The 22,422-nt window shown below is 53.5% G+C and overlaps 1 protein-coding gene across 1 annotated transcript; it reads left to right on the forward strand.

The window, feature by feature from the left end:
• The first annotated feature begins 3,685 nt into the window (after window positions 1-3,685).
• On the forward strand, window positions 3,686-17,379 carry EIF3F (eukaryotic translation initiation factor 3 subunit F). Its single transcript, XM_056848553.1, has 8 exons — window positions 3,686-4,040; window positions 5,608-5,678; window positions 6,510-6,589; window positions 7,984-8,121; window positions 9,702-9,793; window positions 10,827-10,963; window positions 16,651-16,764; window positions 17,287-17,379. The coding sequence occupies exons 1-8, from the start codon at window positions 3,686-3,688 to the stop codon at window positions 17,362-17,364; spliced, it is 1,065 nt and encodes a 354-aa protein (XP_056704531.1). The 3' UTR covers window positions 17,365-17,379.
• The last annotated feature ends 5,043 nt before the right edge of the window (window positions 17,380-22,422 follow it).

Raw genomic sequence — 22,422 nt, forward strand, 5'->3', positions numbered from 1 at the left:
CCCTGACGGATGGTCAAACCGAGCGTGTCAATGCAGTGGTTGAATGTTACTTGAGGTGCTATGTCAATTACCACCAGGACGATTGGGTAGATCTGTTGCCATTTGCTGAGTATGCGTACAATAATGCCCCCCATTCTTCCACAGGTTTCAGTCCCTTTCGGGTGGTCTATGGGAAAGACTTTGGACCCTTCGGTTCCCCCAACATCACCCCCGAGCTCGAGGGGGTGCAGGAGGTTCAAGAATGGGTACAGGTAGTGCAAACCACTTGGCCCTGGTTGCAGAAAAACCTGGAACGAGCCAAACGCAAATACAAAGATCAAGCAGATAAACATCGGTCTCCGGGGTGGGAACTCAAAGTGGGGGGGCAGGTATACCTTTCCACCAAGAACCTACGCTCCCTTCGACCTTGTAAAAAACTGAATGACAAATACGTGGGTCCCTTTCCCATCACCCGGGTGATCAACGATGTCACTGTGGAATTGGAACTTCCTAAGTCCCTTAGAGGTGTGCACCCTGTATTTCACATCAGTCTGCTGAAACCGTACATTTCCGCCCCACAGTTCCATCCTCTCCCGAAGCCTGAGGTTCCTACGGTTGTGGGGGGGGGAGACACATTTGGAAGTCTCCCGAGTGTTGGATTCCAAGTTGAAGAAAGGGAAACTGTTCTATCTGGTTCGTTGGAAACACCTGGGCTCCGCTCAGGATGAGTGGGTGGCAGCTCCTCACGTGGCCGCCCCTCGTTTAGTCCGGGAGTTTCACTCCGCTTACCCGGACCGGCCTCGTCCGCCCGGACTTGGGGGAGGGGGGCCTTAAGGGGGGCAGAATGTGAGGATCTGTATGTCTTTGTGTGCTGGTATCACGATTCCCCCCCCTTACTGGACTCGTAAAAGCAGTTCAGACCATTTGGCCTTCCCTGATCTCAGGCACCATATCTGTCAAGCCCGGACTGGTATGTCTCACGAGTGCCTCCCCTGCTGTGTTTCCCCGGCTGCGCTTTGGTTCACTCCCTCTTGCCAATTCCGGCCTTGGGAAGTAGATAACCCTAACTAGCTTTCTGGGGACGATTGATGTCTGTACCGTGCCCATCTGTCTTGTAGCTTCCCATAACATAGGTGTGACCTTTTGCTCCCCTGTAGGGGATATAATTCTGTAGTTGAGCAGACTGGCTTACTTGCAACTTTTATCAGTGTGTGGACTGTATCTACTGTAGCTTCCAATAAAAGAACCTTGTTTCTATCTGCCTGATTGAACAAGTGAATTTATGGGATTTGCACAGAGAGGTCAGGGACCCTCACAACTTTACAATAACCTTTGCATTTGCCTCCAGCAACTGGTGATAGCCATGGAACGAAGTCAGGATAAAGTTTGAAATCCAGTCACTGCATATTAAAAACTGTCCTCTTAGAAGCCATCTTCAAAATGTGGTTTCAGATACAGCCGTACACAGAACCACCTGCCTGACACCAAGATGTTAGCAGATTTGTTTTCTGGCAAATAGGAACTTTCCACAGCTGGGAAAGTTTCACTTTCTGGCTCCAGAAAGTGTAATGAGCAGATCAGCAGCAAGAAAGGAGGGGGAGTTTAAATGCTTGCAGATCATTTCTGCAATCTAGAGAAGCAGACAACCCTCATTTGCAACCTTTATGCATGGGAGAAGTCAGGGAAGAGAGTGAGAGAGCTGGTACTCTGTAAACTCCAACAGGAACAAGCAATTGCAAAATTTACTTTGCATGGTGCAGAGTAGAAAGTGCTAGTTGTCTGTGAAATCCAACAGCAGCAAAACTAATTTGCCACTCTGTGCTGGGTTTAGCAGAAGATAAAACGTCCATTCCATACACAAACATGACTCAAAAACATGCTTTATATGTAAGTTAAATGCAGTACTAGCAGGTAGGGATGAAAACAGATGTTTAAAGTTTGTATCTTGCTAAATGTTTAAATTAGCCTTGCTTTGCAAATACTACAGGCAGATTGGTTCTTGTAGGTTATCCGGGCTGTGTGACCGTGGTCTTGGTATTTTCTTTCCTGACAGGCAGACCTTGGAAATCATGCAGGGACAGAGTTCAACGAACATATTAGGCTGGCTGCTGGGGATGGAGCTGGGAAAGGGCATCATTAAGTTTTACTTGTATTCTACTTCTCTATTCCAGTTGCCACAAGAATAGATCATGCTCTTGCAGCAGCAGGTCAAAAATCCACTGCTTGAATATATTTTAATCACAATTTCCCTGACTTCAGACCAATTTCCATTTCCCTGACTTTCCAGAAAGTGGCAACCCTGCATCCCCAAAGTGGACTCTGCTGCTGTATTCAGAAGAAGGGCATTTCTTGGGAGCTGTTAACTTCCCAGACTCGAGTTCAAGCTAGCCTCTGTTTTTTGTTTTGCACTTCTGAGACATTATTAGGGGAAAAAAGGATCTGGGAATATACTCACCAGTGCTGTGTTTAGTCTGCCAAGAGACAGGCAGAGGGGTCTTTTCTGACCCCACAACTGGGCAAGAAGGTCCCATTTCTTTTTGAGTGCCTCCAAAACCAAGTGTGTCATTGTTACTCAAACTGAACCCAGAGGAAATTAGCTTTACATGGGTTCCAGAACAGAATAGTGCAAGACCCTCTAGCCTCTGTATACCAGAGTGAATCTCAGTAGGGGTAACCCCAAAAGATTTGTATGAAGAAAGACAGTGAGAGAATAACTGTAAACAGAAAAACCTTTATTATATATAAAATACAAAATCAAAATGTAAAGAACCCACGCTAGGTACCTGAGAACTGATTTCCTAAGCAATCAGACCCAGCAAGAGGCGCATTTATACAAAGTAGAAAATTGGGAGGTTTTAAGGAAGGGACAGACAACCTTAAACATGGGGCTTGAGGTGTGGAGGAGTCCCGGGGGGGTGGGCGTGGGGGGGGGAAGGGAGACCCAGCTGCGGTCCACAGAGCAGAGAGCCAGCAAAGCAAGGCGAAAAAGCCAACAGAGGCGCGCGGCAGAGGTTCTCCCAAGGAAACCGGAGTTCAGACCAGCAGAGATCTGGACCAGAGATCTGAGGAACCCATTTGCTCGGTGGGGGGTGGGGGTGGGGGTCCTTTTACGGACAGAAGGTGCCCAGCGTAGGTGGGGGTTTGACCACTCCGGCTGCGAACGGGGTTCAAAACAAAAAAGTGCCAACCTCACGGGCTGGTTTAAAGGGGCCGTGGCTCCGCTTCCCCCGCAGCGCAGCCTGGGCCTTTCCCGGTGCCTCGCCGTCGCTGCCTGCCTGCCTGCCGGCTGGGGGGAGCTGAGCGAGAGGCCGGCGCACACGGCCGCCATGAGTCGGAAGCGAGCGGGCGTCGCACGCGAGGGAGGCCGGAAGTCCGCTCCCCACGCCGCAGGAGCCATCTTTATGCCTAAGAGGGAGGGGCGGCAAGAGAGGACGCCCACCCAATGGGGAAGCTCGAAAGAACCGAGGGGGCGTGGATTTAAAAAACAAAAGAGGACCGCGGCCTCACCGGCCAAGCGAGGCGTCGACGTCACCGCGCCGGGTCCTCTGGGCCAATCGGCAGCCTCGTCCTCTTCCGCCGCTGCCTCGTGTTTGGCCGCCGCGGGGGCGGGCTCTCCTCAGGAAACCACGCCGGGAAGGGGCGTGACTGACACCCGGATTCGCCTATCCGCGCAGTGCCGCGCCTCGCCCGCCCCTTTCCCGGCAAGATGGCGACCGCGGCGGCGTCCAGCGCTCCTCCGCCTCTGGCGGCAGCGGCAGCAGGAGGGCTGGTGGTGGCGGCGGCGGCTCCTGTTTCCCCCCCGCCGCCGGCGGAGGCGGCCGCCCCCTCCTCCCCCTCCCCCTCCCCCCCCGCTCCGGCCCCCCCGGCGGCCCCGCTGCCCCTCCCCCTCCCCCTCCCCGCGGCCTCGGCCGGGCCCCCCCCGGCCCCCCCTCCGGCCGCGCTGTCGGCCCCTTTCCCCGGCGGGCGGGCGGTGCGGCTCCACCCGGTGGTGGTGGCCTCCGTCGTCGACAGCTTCGAGCGCCGCAACGAGGGCGCCGGCAGGGTCATCGGCACGCTGCTCGGTGAGGGGGGGGGGACGGGGGGGACGGGGGGGGCGGGGCTCTGCGCGCTCGGGGGGGGCGCGGCCGCCTCGGCTGGGCGGCCTCGGGAGCGGCTTAGGGGCCGGGTCGCGGGCGGGGGGGACACCAGTCCCCATCTTGGCTGGCAGAGGCTGCCCATGGCAGGCCCGCTCGCTGTGCGTGCGCAGTGAACGCTTGCTTTGGTGGGGGGGGGCTGATGTTGTTTTTACGCTTCGGGTTTTTGTGCAGACCCCCCCCGAGGGGTGGGGGGCCCGTCCCCTGAGTCTGCAGAAAAATCTGCCCGGGGGGGGGCAGACTTTCCTGCATTGTGCAGGGGGGATGGACTAGATGACCCTGGTGAGGCAGGTCATGCTGAGGAGAGGGTCATCCAGCAAACCCCCCTCCCCAATGGCAGAGTGGGGGCCGGAGCCCTGGTCGCCCCAGTCTTGTTTATCCTCCCCCCCTCCTTTTTTTTAAATTTGCTGACAGGTCAGAGCTGACTTAATGGGAACCTCGTAGGATTTCCGAGGCCAGAGGCTTAGAGAGGTGGTTTGCCGGGGGCCCTCCTCTGCGTGGCAACCCCCTGGTGTTCCTTGGTGGGGGTCTCCCATCCAAGTACTAGCCAGGGTTATTCCCTCCCCCCCCCCGGCCTTTCTCCCCAGTGGAGACCCACACCAGGGGACTGGAGCGTGTGTGGATGGCGCAGGGTGACCCAGTGGGGTTTGGGAGCTGGGTCTCAGTGGCAGAGCCTCTGCTTGGCATGCAGAAGGTCCCAGGTTCCATCTCCAGTGGCATCTCCAGTAAAAGGGACTGGGCAGGTAGGTGATGTGAAAGACCCTTTTCTGCCTGAGACCCGGGAGAGCTGCTGCCAGTCTGGGTAGACAATGCTGACTTGGATGGACCTTGATGATTTGATTCAGTATAAGGCAGCTTCAGGTGTTCCCATGCCCTCCTCCTCTGCAACACTGGCTAGCTTAGCCCCTCCGTAGGCACTAGGCCGAACCTAGGTGTTTCATGTGTTTTGTGCTGTAATTATTATAGTTAATTTGTACTACTCAGGAACAACTGGAAATAATTAATGTAGTCATGGATTTTAATAGACTTTTCAGACGACTCCACCCAAAAAACTTGCAGGATTGAAAGAAGATAAGTTTAAGAGCATCAGTTCTGTTTGGCATCAATTCTACATAATATTGTACAGGGTTTTTTCCCCTTGGATGTATTTTTACAATGTTTCTTTAAATATCTAGTTGAAAACTGCTAACAGTTAATACTAGATGGGCATCTGACAGCAATGCTGATTCTGAGAACTTAGGCAGATCACGAGAGGGAGGGCAGGAAGGGTTGCGTCAGCGTTTGGCTCTCGTGGCCCTTCCTTGCATGCCCAGGGTAACTCCCGTCGTCGCTTTGGGAGAGGGAGGAATGGTTTGGATACAATTTTTCAACTGTTTCTCCCCCGTCCCCCTGTCTTGTCTGAGAATGGCTTGGTTTTGATTCCTTGGTGACTGGCATGAGACACCCCCTTTACCGTTATAATGACGGGCCGGCCGTCTCTTCTCTAATTCCACAGGCACAATCGACAAGCATTCCGTGGAAGTCACCAACTGCTTCTCAGTCCCTCACAATGAGTCTGAAGATGAGGTGAGTGCCCGTCGGCCTCCAGGCCCTTTGATAGCCCTCCTCCTCTTCTTTGCTCAGCGCTGATCAGACTGGAGGACGGCTGTGCTGGAGTATCAGGCCAGGCAGGCAGCACTGGCCGTAGTTGTTGGCCAGGGGCTCGGCAGCATTGCAATGCGCAGAACAGCCAAGAGCAGCCTTGTGCCGGTCAGAATGCCCGCTCCCTGCCACGGACCACAACGCTGTGTTGATGCTGCTGGGGTTGAGCATCCCCCTAAGCAGACGGATGCGTGTGTGCCTTGCAGTACAGATGTTAGAAGTGAGCTGAACACTCTGACGAGGGGGGCTTGTGAAGCTTTTCGCAAAAATTTTCATAGGTTTTTATAAGCTAACTTAAGTGCTTGTCCCACTGTGAGTACTGGACACTCTGCTTCATGGCAGCCCGACAGTCATGGGCAGCAGGGCCGGCTAGATGATCTGGAATGGCAGCTCCATTAAGACCATCTGCTTCATGGGGAGCATGAACTACCTCTTTGACCCAATCCAAGAAGTAGGGCTTCTTCTGTGAGAGCGCGTCTAGACTGCTGCTCCCTGTGCTTTACCCCTCTGCCTCTCCTGGCCGCTGTTTTTCAAAGGGCAGAGCGGGACAGTATGCTTGTTCTCCTGTTTCCCGATGCACCCTTCACATGTACAAGTATCCAGAGTTCAGCCCTTGGCATTTCCATTTAAAACCTTTACTGCTGGGATGGACTTGCATCTGAGACTTGAAGAGGTGCTGCCAGTCCGCGCTCTAGGCTGGGCCAAATGAAGCTGTTGCTGCAGATTCTTATGGTTTGCTACTATTTTTGTTTTCAGGTGGCCGTTGACATGGAGTTTGCCAAGAATATGTATGAGCTGCACAAGAAGGTTTCCCCCAGTGAGATCATTCTGGGATGGTAAATGGTCATTATTTGTTATTACCAATACAGAACAGTGACAGCAGCACAGCCAGCTTAATTGTCTTGTTGAGCAGCACAGATGTTGCTCTTTCTCTGCTGTGGTGGCAACTGAGCCAGTTCCTCTGGCCGCTTGGGACGGCTGCATTTTCCAGGGCTCAGGTTCACGTGTGCTGAAATGGTGTGTGCACAAAAAAGCCACGTGCTGCCTCAGTTCACCCAAAACAACAATGGTCTATATTGGGTGCAGCAGAAGGAGAGTGTGCTCCTGACGGGTGTGGTCAGTGGGCTGCCAGTTTGTGTGGACATTGTGCCCAAAGAGGCCTTGCGTTGGTGCCGTTTGCATCACTTGTCAAACGTTTGTTGCCACTATTATTGATAGCTTCAGTGAGAATAGATTATAAGGTTTTGTCCATAGCCAATAGGTGCCACACCCTGCCAGAAATGTTGTTAGTCTTTAAGGTGCTACTGGACTCTTGCTCTCTTCTACTCATAACCAAATTATGTAAGAGCCTGATGTTTATATCAAATTCTATAAAAATGATTTTTGTAAAACTTGCTGTTTTTGTTTAGTTTTTAAAAAATGTATCTTCAACAAACCTTCTTTTTAGGATGGAAATACAGAACATAACATTGTTGTCTAATGTTAGACAGGTCGCATTACTGAAAATCAAATCCAGGTGTAGGAAACCCAGCACACCTGCCCACACAGTGGCACACCAAATACCCTTTTGCTCAGTTCCCGGGGCCAGAGCTCTGCCCAGGCAGGGGAGGGCCTGGCAGCGCTGCTGGATCCGGCAGGGCAGGAGAGGGCCAGAGGCGTGCCTGGCACGGCCTTCCGGACCGGCAGAGTCTCTGGTGGAATCCCAGGCGGCTCCCAGAGATGCTGTCAGCACTGTTGGCGGTTTCCCTTGCTTTCAGCGTGTCCCCGTAGACCAGCCACACCTCTGCTCACCCCCCCCCCACCACCACCACTAATATCTGCACAGGAGGATGGTGTTTTTTTTCAGCCCGTGGTCCAAACCGATTGCTTACCCCCAATACCCTTCCTGAGGACTTTTGTGGTAGGGCTTCATTCTTGCTGGAGTAAATTAATCTGTCAACCTGATAGGAATTGCAGGCTTTTTGAGGCAGTACTGGGGCTGTTTTTGCTGTTCTAGGTTTGTTTTGGTTTTTATGTAAAATGGCTTGTTAACAAGGAAGCTAAAATATGAATTTGTGGTACTTCGTATGAGTGTACAAAGTTTATGGATATATCTAAATCCTGAATGTCAGAACATTGTTAATATCACTGGAAAAACATTTTCCTGTGTTAGAGCATTTTGAAAGTTCAGTATTGATAGAATAAGTTTTAGTACGCACAGTTCATAATGATCTCAACTGTATCTTTGAAGGTATGCAACAGGACATGACATCACAGAGCATTCGGTTTTGATCCATGAATACTACAGCCGAGAAGCGCACAATCCAATTCACCTCACTGTGGACACCAGTCTACAAAATGGGCGCATGAGCATTAAGGCCTACGTCAGGTACTAGCTGGGAAGGCAAACTCCGTGTTGTTCTGTGTACAAATAACGGAAGCTGACGCTTCACTGCGGGACTTGAACTTGCTCGGGTTTTCATCCCTTAGAGCTGCAGATTAACGAGCGATTCAGAAACCCTCTCAATACGGGGAGAGCAGAAGAAATCACCTTTCAGCCCCTCCTTGGCAGCGGTTCCTGTTGTGTGGCTGAAAAGCATTTTCGGTGGCGATTTCCTCTGCTCTCCTTCATCCGCTGTTCAGGGTCAAGCGATGGGGAGTGAGTGGGCTTTCAGGCTGGCTTGTGTCCTTCTGCGGCCTTGCTCGTGAAGCAGGTGTTCCTGCAGGTGACAGGTCAGCATGTCCAGGGGAAAGAAAGTGCTGGCTTGCCGTGGGACTAGAGATGGAACGGATCTGGAATATTAAGCTAAACTTTGATACTGAAACATTGAACTCTTTAATAGTGTATTATCATTAAAACATTATATATATTTTTGCCAAAACCAATTACGGTAAAAAAAAAACCCTCTGAAAATATTGTGTATGAATGTAAGAGTTGTTTTTAGTGCTTCCCCCCCCCCCCCAATTTTTCCACTGAAAAGTGTGAGGTGTCTGTCCTGGTGCGCTACCACCTGGACCCTCCACCGTCCCCCTTGTACTCACTGCCGGCGCTTTCTTGGCTTCAGAATCCGCCCCCCTTGGATCCCGTGACCGCCTGGTTGCCCATAGCGGTGACCTCCTCACCAGTCTGGCCCTCCTCTCTGGCCTCAGTGCCTTTCTGGCTTTTATAGAGCAGCCCAGAGACCTTCCCTCGCCCCTTCCCTCTTGGATCCGCCCCCCCCCCCCGAGTCCATAAAAGGACACCTTCACTTCAGGCGTCCATAATTTCGTTTGTGGGCCGATTTCTGGGTTTCTGGGAGCCTTCCTTGCTGGTCAGCTGTTGCGCAGGGAAGGCTCCATCCTGCCGCGCCAGAGTGCTGGCTTTGTGGTGCGGGGTTCCGCGGGCCTCACCCTGTCCCCGAAGATGCTGGTCAGGGGCGCTGGGTCAGTGCCGTCTTCTCCTGGAGGGCCCCCTGCGAGGCTCAGTGGCAGGGCAGGTGACTGGAGGAGCTCTTCCTCCTGGCCCTTGGCAGTGATTTCTCCCCCCTGCTTCCTGGCAGATTCATGTTAGGATGGGAGGCCCGAGTTCGCGGCTGCAGACTGCGTCTCAGGACAGAAAGATAGAAAAAAATGTTTAGACTCAGTCTTTGTATAAATTAGGAGCATTTTACTCATTCTGAAAGAGAAAAACATTTCTTAGGAGTTCTTTTCCCACGTTCTCCCAAATGTTCAATTTTCTTTGAATTGCAGAAGTTAGAGAAAAAAGGCTTTTGAGGGAAGTGGGGGAGCTTTTCGCCCCTCAGTCTTTCCATTTTTTCCCCTGGGCCTCCACATTTCTTTAAGTGTGGCTGGATGTGCAGCTGCTGTCTGTGATCCTGGTACGATTTGTGGAAGATTCTGGCACGGGAGGTTCTCGGGATTCGTGCACCGATGAGGCTGGCTAGATCAGAGTTCCTCTGACTCTGACCCAGAAGTGTTTCTTCCCTCCAGCACTGCCATGGGGGTCCCGGGCAAGACGATGGGAGTGATGTTCACGCCCCTCACAGTGAAGTATGTCTACTACGACACGGAGCGGATAGGAGGTAAGCAGAGCAAGGAACGGGCAATCGTAAAGTCTGGGTGAGGTTCTTCTCCAGTGTGTCCAAGAAACAGAACCCACTCAGGCCCTGCGCAGGTGGCCCTGCCTGGATATCAGTGGTTCTTGCTGATGCATAGTCAAGAAAGGGAGCACGTGGGCAGAGCCTGCGCTGCGTGTGCCCGACAGCATTCTTGCCCAGGGCAGGGGGAAGGCTTGTCCCCAAATTTCCCCTAGAAGGGAACAGCCCTGGAAGCAGAATTGATTCCAGTCTCAGGCCCTGCGTGGGCCAGGCCTCTGCCAGCATGGTTTCGAGTGTGCTGGGGGGGGCCTGATGGAGTTCGCATGGGAAACTCGCCGGGCTGCATTTAAGCCAGGTTTCCAAATCTGTATGTGTCATAGGAGGGGGAGAAATAGTCTGGATGTGAGCCACAGTCGCCAAATGGCCACCCCCTGGTCTTTATCACTATCTGGAAATTTGGATTGTTGTCAATTATTTAGTTCCGCCTATTAGCAAATGGTCTCACAATCTAATCTTCCTGACCCAAAAGAAAGAAATATGATCTAGCTTTGTGGTTTTCCCAGTCTCTGTCCCTCGGGGGTGACCATCTACCTGAGGAGTTAGCTGGTAAACCTGTTGTCATGCTCCAGCCAGAGCCATTTGCATCTCTAAGCACGGGAGAGCTCTGTGCTTGGAGGGCGATGGCTCAGCCCCTGCCCTTTTACTCTCGCCAGCTGTTCACTTCCAGCCAGGCCTGGACATGGGTAGAATGCAGGGCCAGTTATTGTAATATCGATGTGATCTCTTAACTTTTTAAAGTTGGGCTTTGTTCTGTGAGTAATGGAACTGTAATACCAATAAAGTTCTCAGCTTTACCAGTTGTCACATAGCATCTTGGGTGAAAGTAGTGGCTGGATTCCTGCTGGGGGATCCGGGCGTGGGGTGGGGGGTTGAACGGTGAAGCTGCTTTATTTCTGCCAGGGCTCCTGTCTGGAATTACTGGTAGCCACAACTGCTCTTCACCCCTTTCTCTCTCTAGTGGATCTCGTCATGAAGACGTGCCTCAGCCCAAATCGAGTGATTAGTTTGTCCAGTGACCTGCAGCAGGTGGGATCTGCTTCTGCTAGGATTCAGGATACCCTGACCACCGTGCTGCAATACGCAGAGGATGTGCTGGTAAGGGCAGTGTTGTTTGTTCAGCAGCGACCGTAACTTCTCCTACTGAGGCTACGGCGTCTTGGATTTGTGGGTTATTTCCTTCCATCATCCGGGTAGGCAGGACTAAGATCTTTTTTAACTTCCTGTCTTCCCTTGGCGGGAAATAGCCTGCAAACTCCCAGTTCCGTCCTGCCTCAGAAGGGTTGGCAGGTCGTAAGCGCAGCTCTTGTGCTTACTCGTTTGTAGACTGAATTTATTTCTTTAAAATTTAGCTCCTTTGTATGGTGTTTCGTTTTTTCTCTGTGAGGTTAGTCTCCCCCTGTCCTTGTCTCATTCCCTCTGTGTTTTTTCTTGCGGGCTTTGATCCCCGGAGGTATCCCTCTGGAGAATCAAGATGGCGGACGCCATTGTAGAGAGGGAGGACGACCTCCTCTCAGTGGACGACTACCAAGTAGGCTTGGTTCAGTCGGTCCACAGACAGCCCGAATCTCCCAATGCTCGCGATTGCGATGCCTTAGGGAGTGTAGAGCAGGAGAGCTCCAGCCAAACCGCGGCCGACGCCCCGCAGGGGAAAAAGGCGCGGAAGTCCGCGACAATCAAACGAGCCGCGCCGACCTTACAGGGCGGCAAGAAGAGAAAGCGCGGTCACAGAGCCGCCGCTTCTCCGAGGGCCGGGAAAAAAGCCCCCGCCGTCTCGGAGTCGCCGGATAGCGCAGAATACTTCGCCCCCAGACCGATTTCGATGGCGGCTGGAACGGCGGTGGTTTCCGGAACCGGTAATGTTCCTCCCCTGGTGGGCGGCCATTTTACCTCCCCAGCGGGCGGATTTTTTCCCGCCTCCTTCCCGGCAGGCGGCCATTTTAGTGGATTGCCCTCACTAGCAAATAGTTTTCCCCCCACCTTTTTTCCTCAAGGTTTTCAGTCGGCGCAAACGGGGGTTCCCTTTCCTCCTCCTCCTCCTCCTAGCAGTCGCATGCTGTCTAGGGAGGAGGCCGATGAATTAATTAATCTGGCCCTACAGAGGCAGTGGCAGGCTTTTCAGGCCCACCAATTGAGAACCCAGTCCCTAGCTGTTCAAGGGGGGGGTGAGTCACCCTCTACATATTCCAGCAGGTCTCTCTCTACTCAAGAAAGAGCCACTGTAACCAATTCTGAGGGCCCTTCGACCAGCTCCCAGTGGCCCACAAAGGCTGCATTAAAAGCGCAAAGGGTGGAACAGGAGAAAAACCCTGGATCCAATTCCCATGCCTCTTCCTATGATTCTGAGGAAGAAAGGGAAGAAGGCGAATTTGATTCGGAAGAAGAGGGCACTCTGGGCGAAGAGCCACAGGTCCGTCTCTTTAAGGGAGAAGATTATCAATCCCTTTTGGCTAAAGCCATTTTGGCCTTAGACCTCAATGAGGATTCGGTTGAGTCAGAGGTGAACAAGTCCAATTTAAAGCAGGGAGTTGCTGAGTGTTTTCCTCGCAAAAGAACACAGCATAACCTGGTTCCTTTCCCTGAATTTTTCCTCAGAGCTGTTCAGGAGGAATGGAGCAACCCTGCCTCTAATAGACAGACCCCGCCTTCTATTAAAAAACTCTACACTCTCGCCCCTCATGCAATGAACCTCCTTAAGCTTCCCCTGGTGGATGCTCCTGTGGTGGATCTGCAAACCCCGGGCCTTGTTCCCGAGGATGGGCTGGGATCTCTTAGAGATCAACTAGATAGGAAGGCTGAAAGTCTCACTAGGAAAGCACACGAGAATGCTGCCTTGGCTATTCAGGCCAGCGCCACTACTTCTATTTTTGCGAGGGCTTCCTTTCTGTGGGTCAAAAAATTGATTCAATTAGTGCCCCCTGATCAACAAAGAATTTTGGGTGGTCTAGAGAGGGTCCAGGCGGCTATTACCCTGATGGCTGATGCCTCCCTAGATTCTATGACGTTCACAGCCCGTTCCATGGCCTCAGTGACGTCAGTTCGGCGGGCCCTGTGGCTTAGAGCTTGGCCTGCTGATTTCAAGGCTAAGACTAATTTGATGGCTTATCCCATCCAAGAAGGACGGCTGTTTGGTGACAAGTTAGATAAAATTCTAATCGAAACAAAAGACAAAAAGCACGTTCTTCCAAAACAGTTTAGAAAGGAATCAAGAAATCCATCTTTTCAGCCCTTTCGTGCTTCTAGGCCCCAATCTAAATTCCGCTCTGACTTCAGAAGAGGTTCCTGGAATTCTTCCAGGCCTTTTCGAAGGGGAGGAAAGTTCTCTAGAACTCAGGGACAGCAGCCACGTACAGAGAGAGGGGATAAGTTTCCAAAACCAAATCCCCAGTGACTCCGATCGGGTTCCGGTGGGGGGAAGACTTCTGTTTTTCAGTTCCAGATGGGCTGCCTCCGGACCGGACCGATGGGTATCCCAAGTCATCAACGAGGGATACAGACTGGAGTTCACCTCTATCCCGAAGGATCGTTTCCTACGGTCTCCAGTTCCCTCCAAGATAGAGAAGCTCAACAGAACTGTAAGAGCCATCCAACACCTGCTAACCATACACGCTATAGAACAGGTTCCCGCTCTCGAGAGGGGCCAGGGAGTATATTCCATATTCTTCACAGTCCCCAAAAAGAACGGGGACTGGAGAGCCATCCTGGATTTAAAATATCTGAACAGAAGGATGACTCGGAAACATTTTCGTATGGAAACTGTAAAGTCAATCCTGGATTCTTTGCTCCCTGGCACCTTCATGACAGCGGTGGACCTGACGGAAGCGTACCTGCATGTGCCCATCCACAGCTGCCACAGACGCTTCCTCCGTTTCACTTTCAGGCATTCCCATTTTCAGTTCAAGGCCCTCCCTTTTGGATTGGGCCCTGCTCCCAGAATTTTTTCCAAGATACTTATAGTTCTTATCGCCGGGCTCAGACAGGAGGGCATCCAGGTGCATCCGTACCTGGACGACATCCTGATCTGTGCTCCCACAGAGGTACAATCCAGACTACACACAGCCCGAGTTCTACAGGTTCTTCAAGAACACGGTTTTCTTGTAAATTTCTCCAAGAGCTCTCTAATCCCATCTCAATCAATGGTACACCTGGGGGTCCACATAGATTCGGTTCAGAATGCTATCTCTCTTTCCCAGGAACGCTTGCAGAAGCTGAAAAAGGCGGCTTCTTCAACAGCCAGATCCAAAAAAGTCAGTCTGATGTTCCTGGCTCACCTTCTCGGGCTGATGATTTCAGTAATAGGTATCGTCCCCTGGGCGCGTTTCCGTTCCAGGCCCTTACAGTGGCAGATCCGTCCCTTCCAAAAGGACATTGCCAGAAAAATGGACAAATTAATTACAATATCCTTAGAGACAAGGAGGAGCCTTCTATGGTGGTCAGATCTGAAGAACTTATCAAGGCATACTCCTTATTTTCACACAGAGCCCATTCAATTGATAACGGATGCCAGTCTTCAGGGGTGGGGAGCCTCTCTGCTAACCCACACAACCCAGGGCAAATGGTCTTCCAGGGAGTCTTCCCTTCATATCAACATATTGGAATTGAGGGCTGTAAAGTTAGCTCTCATGACCTTTGCCCCCCTTCTCCGAGATTTGCATGTCCTAGTCAGAACGGACAATATTGCAACGAAGGCCTACCTGAACAAACAGGGAGGGTCTCGGTCTGCTCCCCTTCATCGGGAGGCGGTGCAAATTTTTTCATGGGCACAAACCCATCTGCAGTCAATTCGTGCCGAGCACATCAGGGGAATCCAAAATGTACTGGCGGACAACCTAAGCAGGCAGTTCGCCGACGAAGGGGAATGGTCCTTGGACCATGCAGCCTTCTCGCTGGTTACAGATACCTTCGGTATGCCCCTGGTAGATTTGTTCGCCACCGTAGAAAACCGTCGGGTGAACAGATTCTTCTCTCGTTTTCTCCATCCAGAAGCAGAGGGCGTAGACGCTCTGTTAAGCCCATGGCCTCGGGGACTGCTTTACGCATTCCCTCCCCTTCCCATTCTTCCCAAAGTCCTGAGAAAGATCAGACAGGAACGAGCCGATATCATTCTAATAGCTCCCTACTGGCCTCGTCGTCCCTGGTTCTCCTTCCTTCGTCAAATGTCGATTCAGGACCCGTGGCCCATTCCAACGCAGTGGGGAACCTTACGTCAGGGCCATCTAGTGCATGCAGATCCCCAGTGGTTCTCTCTGACCGCGTGGCGATTGAAAGGGGAACCCTTTTAGCCAAAGGGTACTCGAGTGAGGTGGTAGACACCATCCTAGAGGCACGCAGGCCTTCCACTAGGCGTATTTATAACACGTCATGGAAGGCTTTTGTCCGATGGACTAAGCGTAAGAAAATTGACCCTTTACATCCAGGCACCCAGGGAATTCTCCAATTCTTGCAGGAGGGAGTAAAACAAAAGCTTTCTGCTTCCACTTTAAGGAGACAGGTAGCAGCTCTAGCTACCGTTATTCCTGAGTTGGAAGGCATTGCCACTTCAAGACACCAGCACATTCTTTCATTCCTTAAAGGAGTTAAACAAACTCAACCCCCAGTTTCACATAGGTTTCCGTCATGGAGCCTTAATCTAGTGCTTAATGCACTTACTAAGGCCCCCTTTGAGCCTCTTCGTACGGTGCAGTTGAAGTTCCTCCGTATGGAGGTTCTGTTTCTAATTGCCATTACTTCTGCCAGACGTGTATCTGAACTCAGAGCCCTTTCTATACGTAAGGGGCTTTGTACTTTTCATAGAGACAAGGTAGTTTTGGTTCCAGATCCTACTTTCCTCCCTAAAGTAAATTCATTTTTCCACAGGACTCAAGAAATAAATTTACCTTCTTTTTGTCCAAGTCCATCAAATCCTAGAGAACAGGTCTGGCACACCCTGGACGTTCGTAGGGCCCTACGGATTTTTATTGATAGGACCAAAGATTTTCGTCTCTCGGACTTCATGTTCATAGGGGTTAGCAATCCCGGCAAGGGCTTGAGAATGTCGGCAGCAGCTATCAGTCGCTCCCTCAGAATGTGCATTATTCAGGCTTACAAGGCCATGGGAGTCCCTGCTCCGGACGGTATAACTGCGCACTCCTTACGCAGTGCAGCCGCCTCGGCGGCTTTTGACCGTCAGGCTCCTGTAGAAGAAATTTGCAGAGCCGCAACCTGGGCTTCGGTTTCTACCTTTACGAAGCATTACAGGATAAATACATGGTCATCAGCTCAGGCAGCCTTTGGTCGCAGAGTTCTACAGAACGTGGTTGAATAGAGTGCTCTGCCCACCCAATTGGGAGCTCTGGTAGGTCCCACAAATCCAAGACGCCGTAGCCTCAGTAGGAGAATGGAGCATTGTTTACTCACCGTGAATGCTCCTTCTCTCCTGAGGCGAAGGCGTCTTGGCCCGCCCGGCACAGTTTTTTATAGTTATTCTGAGTTTAATACATGTTTTTTACCTATTAGGGTTTACGAATGGCATGTTTGTTGCGTGTTGTTTTTTGTTAAAGGAGCTTTTATTCCTATATTAGTAGCTTTGCAAGTTTGAACTGAGAGTTTGCAGGCTATTTCCCGCCAAGGGAAGACAGGAAGTTAAAAAAGATCTTAGTCCTGCCTACCCGGATGATGGAAGGAAATAACCCACAAATCCAAGACGCCTTCGCCTCAGGAGAGAAGGAGCATTCACGGTGAGTAAACAATGCTCCATTCTCTTCTTCTCCATGTGTGCTAAGTGTCGTCTCTTGTTTTGTGCCTAGTCTGGTAAAGTGTCTGCTGACAACACCGTCGGCCGTTTTCTGATGGATCTCATCAACCAGGTGCCAAAGATCACACCGGAGGACTTCGAGACCATGCTGAACAGCAACATCAATGTAAGTCCTCGCGTGAGCTTGTCAGTGGCCACGTGCTTTTTTAGGCGCCTGAGTCGAGAATTTTTTCAAGCCTCCAGCCAGTGATGTTTTTTGTAAATGGGTTCTTTTTTGCCCCGTAGCCGGCATAGGGCCAGAGGCAGCACATCTGGATTAACTTGCAAGGCTGCCTTGGAACTCCGGTGGACCAATCTTGTGATGCTCTACTAGGTTATATTGATCTGAAACGTTGCCCACTTGGGGTGAAAATACAGGCTCTGCTTAGCTATGGTGTTTTCTGAGGGAGCAAATGTGCCCGTAATGCCCATAATGGAAGAGCCACTGTGGGCAGAGCTGCTTTTTTTCAAGCTCCTTGGAACACTGATGGCCTCCTATCTGAGTCACATCCGAGTATCATAACTGGAAATGGAAGCTTAAAAGCTCTGTTGTCTCTCGGCCGCCTAAATGACAGCACGTTTCAGATGCTTAATCATCCATTGCTGCTTCGTATCTAATCTGGCACCTGTCCTCTCTCTCTCTTCCCAGGACCTGCTGATGGTGACTTATTTGGCAAATCTCACACAGTCACAGATCGCACTCAATGAAAAAATTTTAAGCCTGTAACGGAACCCTGTGGCCCATGGTGTAACAAGAAAGCATGAAGCAAACCGGGGCAGGGCCTTGTAATCCAAGACCTTAGCTGGACTGTAATTTTGACCAGCCCTGCTCTGCTCACTAAACTTTCCTTTCCGCAACCCTCCAAAGAAAAATAGGATTGCAAAGGTGAAGGAGCATACTTAAGACTGACTTGGCAGCTCACAAATTGTTTGGTTTCTCTAACTACCACACCATTTCTGTTTTGTAAGGATATTTGGCTCTTAAGAAGTAAAAATTCAGTATGCAGATGTTTTGGTTGTTGTTTTTTTTAAAATGCATAATCTTTTGGGGATAGGGAGATGTAGACTTCCTAAAACATGCTATTTACCTTTACTCCTGCCGCTGAATGTCCAGACATAAAGCCAGAGTGTGTTTTGTGAGCAGCAGAGAGCCCAGAGTCCAGGAATCTAAAGGAGGATTTGTCCATTTTTTGACAGAGGGTCCCACACTGAGACCCTCTGGGATTCAACCTTAATTGAAACTCAGGCACAGACAAGGGGAGACCTTTTGGTATTTTCACATAAGAGTTCAAATTGTTGTCAGTTTTGGAGAGAAAGGCGCTAAATCTAATGGGTTAAATCCAGCGTGAAATCTCTGCTGGCGCCAGCCCCGTTGTGGGACCTCTGGCGGTCACTCCCCTACTAGGGGGGAGAATTGGCCTTTGATTGGATAACCCCTCAGCCAATCCTTGGGCAATGACACGGCGGTCACTCCCCTACATTATATGGGTGGCTCAAATGCACGGGGAGCCTCCAGCAGCTACTTGCTTCGGACTTAAAGTGGGATGGACTAGCGTCATGCGTTTGACTATCCAGTCTCTGATTAAAATATTGTGAGATAAGGGAGGAGCGAACCAAGAACATTCTGCCCATGCGTTAATTTCCCATGTCCGTCGTTGGTGGGCCACATCTGGATCTTTAGCGGCCCCCTTTGGCTTTTCCGAGCCATGTGGTGTTTGCCAGGACTCTTCCCGGCTCCTGTCCCACGCTGCAGCAAAGTGGGTGGGATGCTTGCTCAGCAGGGCTTTTGGTTTGGGGGTGTTCCTGACTGAACAAGACCTCTGGAGAGACAAGAAGAGAAGGTGGGGAGGGGTGCGGGAGGGACACTACAGCAGTGATATTTATGTTTGGCAAGAGGAATGTGAGTTGGCACGATCTTTCATTGCACATGGTTTATTGTGATTTCTCACGAGCTGGTCATGTGGCTGTGTCGTCAAGCCCAAGAAAGCATGAGGCAGGTGATTGTAGTTGTGGGGGGAGGAGTGTATTTCAGGAGAAGCTGGGACATTCCGTTGCTAAGGTTTGCCTCCCAGTGGCAAAGGCACAGTTTCTCGACAGCCTCAATTCAGGATCCCTTTTACTCACCAATTAATAACTGTTGTCAAATTCCTGCCCTCTTCCCCCCCTCCACCCTAGGAAAAAACCTCAAATCTGGCCAAAGGACTGAAGAGGCATAATGCTTTATACTCCAGAGCCTTTTTCAACAGAGAGTACTTTACTAGAGGAGGCTGACAGGACGAGGGGGACGTTAACGGCCAGGCAGTCTGACACCCATCACCTCTCACCATAGAAAAACAAGGTCTTTGGACAGGTCTACATAGTGATTTCTCTGAATGCGAAGGCTGCTCCTTTTCCTTACTCTGCAGTTCCGACCCACATTTATCAGCCAGACATTAGTGGGAGACAGTCTCTAGGCTGGGTGTGATTTGCAAGCAGGGGGGTCTCTCACTTGAGGGACTGGCACTCTGTCCTCTGCCCTGTCCCACACCATCAGCTTTCCCAGGCACGGTTTTCAACCCCCACCCCTTGGTCTTATGCCCCGCAGTCTCCCTTGGGAGAAAGCTCTGGGTACACTGCTTCAATCCACAAAGGACTCCCGGCACAATCGGAAGTAGGATCACTTCCCCCTGGATAGGTGAGGGTGTTCCACATTGCAGCTGCTTGGTCCTTCTGAGCCTTCTATGCCTGGCAGCTTGTGACAACTACACATGTGAAGGGGCCCTAGGTGGCAATAAACTGCAGGAGAGTTTTTTGAGGGGAGGCGTAGCGTTGCAGAAGAAAGTCTTAAATGCAGCCTTGGGTACTAACCCGAGGTTTGCACAGGAAGTGACAAAGGTAAAACCATAAGAGTTTCCAGTGATTCCTAAAGCTACCCTTTTGCCACTTCCTGTAAGAACTTCCAGTAAGTACAAGAGGCTGCAATTTTAAAGAATCCCCCCCCCCACCGCCGCTCGGAGCGGTGGCGGACAGTGGATCCCTTGTCCTCCCCGAGGGCTTGGCAGCCCTACTTCAGGCATGCAGTGAAGATCCTTGTGCTGGGTTGTTGATTTAAAAACAAACAAACCTGCACAACCAATCAGAAACTCTGCTGGGCAAAAGCCTCGCCTGACCCTGCCACTTTCTGAGAACTCTTGGCAGGCGCCACATTGGGGACCCCCGGTTTGAGTCATCTGAAGAGATTTGAAATCCAAGAAGGCAGCACCACACACACACACACACACACACACACACACACCCTTGGGCTTGGCAGCCCTGGTTTGTGCCTGTTGTGACGTGTCCTGGTTACTCCACTCTCCGTATATTGTGTTTTCTTGGGAGAAAACGCAACGGAGAAGATGCGAGCAGGCGTTGTGGTTTTTCATGAGAGCGTCTTGCGATGAGTCAGAGGACTCTGCCCTCTTCTGCTCTGCTTTGCCCAGTTTAAGATTAAAAGGTTGGTTATCTTTGTCCGCATGCAGTCAAGGGTCTTTCGGTAGCTGGCCTGATCAGGCTTTAGAGCCCCCTTTCTGTTCTTGAGCCCCAACAGGTGAAGTGGGGGCGGGGTGGGGCGGGGGGGGGAGATATTTGAGTTCTAACTGATTCTTCAGCATAACAAAAGGGGGGTTGGGGAATTCCTGGAGATTTTTTTTGGGGGGGGGGTGTGTGGGGCCTGGGGAAGGCAGGGGTTGCAGGGAGGGGCGGGGGGAGACCTGAGGGGAGGGGACCTGCGCGTGGCCCGAGGCGGCGGGCTCCACCCCTCCGTGCTCTGCCGGGGAGCGGGGTCTCTGTGGTCTGGAGACCAGGCGCCATCCTGGGGGATCTCCGTCTGCCACCTGGAGGTTGGCAGCCCTATTTGGGGGGGGGGTGTTCAGACACCCAATGATACCCCCGGTGCGCATCGCGTCTTGCGGTTCTGAGCTCTGGAGATCGATCGGTCGATCGATCGATCTGTGTGTGTTTGTTTTGGGGGGTGGGGGGGGTGTTTGTTCACGGGCGAGTGGACTAGCGGCGCTCATGGCGGCGGCGGCTTTGTGTTGCGCTTTGGCCCGGCGGCCGAGGTGTGGGTCAGGGCGCCGCGGGGTCGGTGGCTGAGGGGCGGCGTGCTGGGGGGGGGCCCTTTCCGCCCCCGGGTCAGCGCTGTCGGGTAGCGGGCTGGCGGGCTCGGGCGCTGCGTTTCGGGCCCCTCGGGGGGGGGGAGGGGAGGGGAGGGGGGGGCTCCCCTGGGTTATTCGGGGGAAGGTCACAGGAGACTCTGCATAGATGCTGTATGGGTGGGGAAAGTTCCCCCCCCCCACTCACGCGGCAGCTATTTCTCCCCCCCCCACACACCCCCCCACGCCCCTCCTGGAGCCCCGGCCTGCCTGCCTGCCCCCCTCGCCGCCGCCGCAGGTCCCGTGAACAACTCCCGGCAGCCTTTCGGCCCCCCCTCTCCTCCCCCCGGAGAGACGTGCAGGGGGCGGGGGGGGTCAGAGGAGCGCCGTGGGGGCCCCGACTGGGGCGGCGGCGGCCTGCGTGGGCCGCGTGGGGGGGGGCTTCCCTCGTAGGGCCCAGGGTGGTGGTTGTGTACACCTGGCGGAAGAGCCCCCCCCGGTGCCCCCCCCGGCTGGGGGGGAAGTGGGGCAGGGAAACTGGGGGGAGGGAGGGAGGGGGGGAGGGAAGGGCGGCCCTCCCCGACAACTGACGCGCGGGCGGGGGCGGCGCCCGCCGAGAGGCGGAGGCCCGGGGGGGGAGGGGGGAGGGGGGAGGGAGGGGCGGCCCTCCCCCCTCCCCCTCCCCCTCCCCCCTCGCGCGTCTCCTGGCTCCACTCCGCGGGCTGAGGGGGGACGAGCGGGCCGTGGCTGAGGTGAGCGGGGGGGGGTAGGGGGGCTCCTCTCTCTCTCCCTCTCTCTCTCGTGCGCGCGCCTCCCCCCCACCCCTCGCCCCCCCCCGCCGGTCTCCCCCGCGCCCTCGGCACGTTAGTGCTGCGTCAGTCGGGGGGGGGGCAAGAGCCGCCCCCCCCAGAGCCCGCGTTCTCGTCAGCTGGAGGGCGGCTGTCTGCGGGGGCGCCCCCCCCCACACCCCGCACCCCCCGGCCTGTGCCATTGGGGCGGGGGGGGCGTCGTTATCCTGGGCGGAGTGAGGGGCGCCCCGCCCCCCCCCCACAGACTGGGCCCCGCCCTGACCTCGAGTCGACAGCGCCGACCTGGGGGGGGAGGGACGGGGGGGCCCCTTCAATGCTGCTGCGTCTTCTCTAGAGCCGGCTGCTCAGCCCCCCCCCCGCGCAGGTGCGGCTCTGCGGCCAGGTGCGGGCCCCCCCCCCCAACCCACGCCCTCCTCCTCCTCGTACAATCAGGGCGGGCGGGCGGGCGGGCGGGCGGGGGCGCGTTTTGCACCCTCCTCTTAGTCGTGAACTTGCAGGCCGTTCACTGAGACCCCCCCGTGGGACCCCCTCCTCCTCCTCCCCCCCCTCACAGCATGGGGATGCCCAACGTGGGACAGGGAGCCAGCGGAAGCCACCTGGTCCCAAGGCAAGGGCCTCCCCCCGCCCGCCCGCCCCCCCTGGGGCTCTCCGGGTGGGAGTCCGGGGAGGCGCCCCATGATCTTCCTGCTGCAGACCTTCGACTCCCCGCCCCCCCCCCTCACGCTGTTCCCCGCGAGCAGCATTTCAGGGGGCCTTTTGAGCCTCGGTGGGGTGGGGGGCCAAGACGGTCCAGCTCTGCCGAGGGGGAATTGCTTCCATTTGCCGAAACTGCGGGTGGGTCCAAGCCTGCCCGGTCCCAGGAGAAAG

This window comes from Euleptes europaea, chromosome 4 (assembly GCF_029931775.1).
Source record: "Euleptes europaea isolate rEulEur1 chromosome 4, rEulEur1.hap1, whole genome shotgun sequence".
NCBI classification, from domain to species: domain Eukaryota; kingdom Metazoa; phylum Chordata; class Lepidosauria; order Squamata; family Sphaerodactylidae; genus Euleptes; species Euleptes europaea.

Bases quoted from the DNA above. Each gene is read 5' to 3' on its own strand.
- EIF3F (XM_056848553.1), top strand. From the start codon at position 3,686: ATGGCGACCGCGGCGGCGTCCAGCGCTCCTCCGCCTCTGGCGGCAGCG. The intron at 5,679-6,509 runs GTGAGTGCCCGT...TTTTGTTTTCAG, and splicing joins ACAATGAGTCTGAAGATGAG to GTGGCCGTTGACATGGAGTT. The intron at 8,122-9,701 runs GTACTAGCTGGG...TCTTCCCTCCAG, and splicing joins AGCATTAAGGCCTACGTCAG to CACTGCCATGGGGGTCCCGG.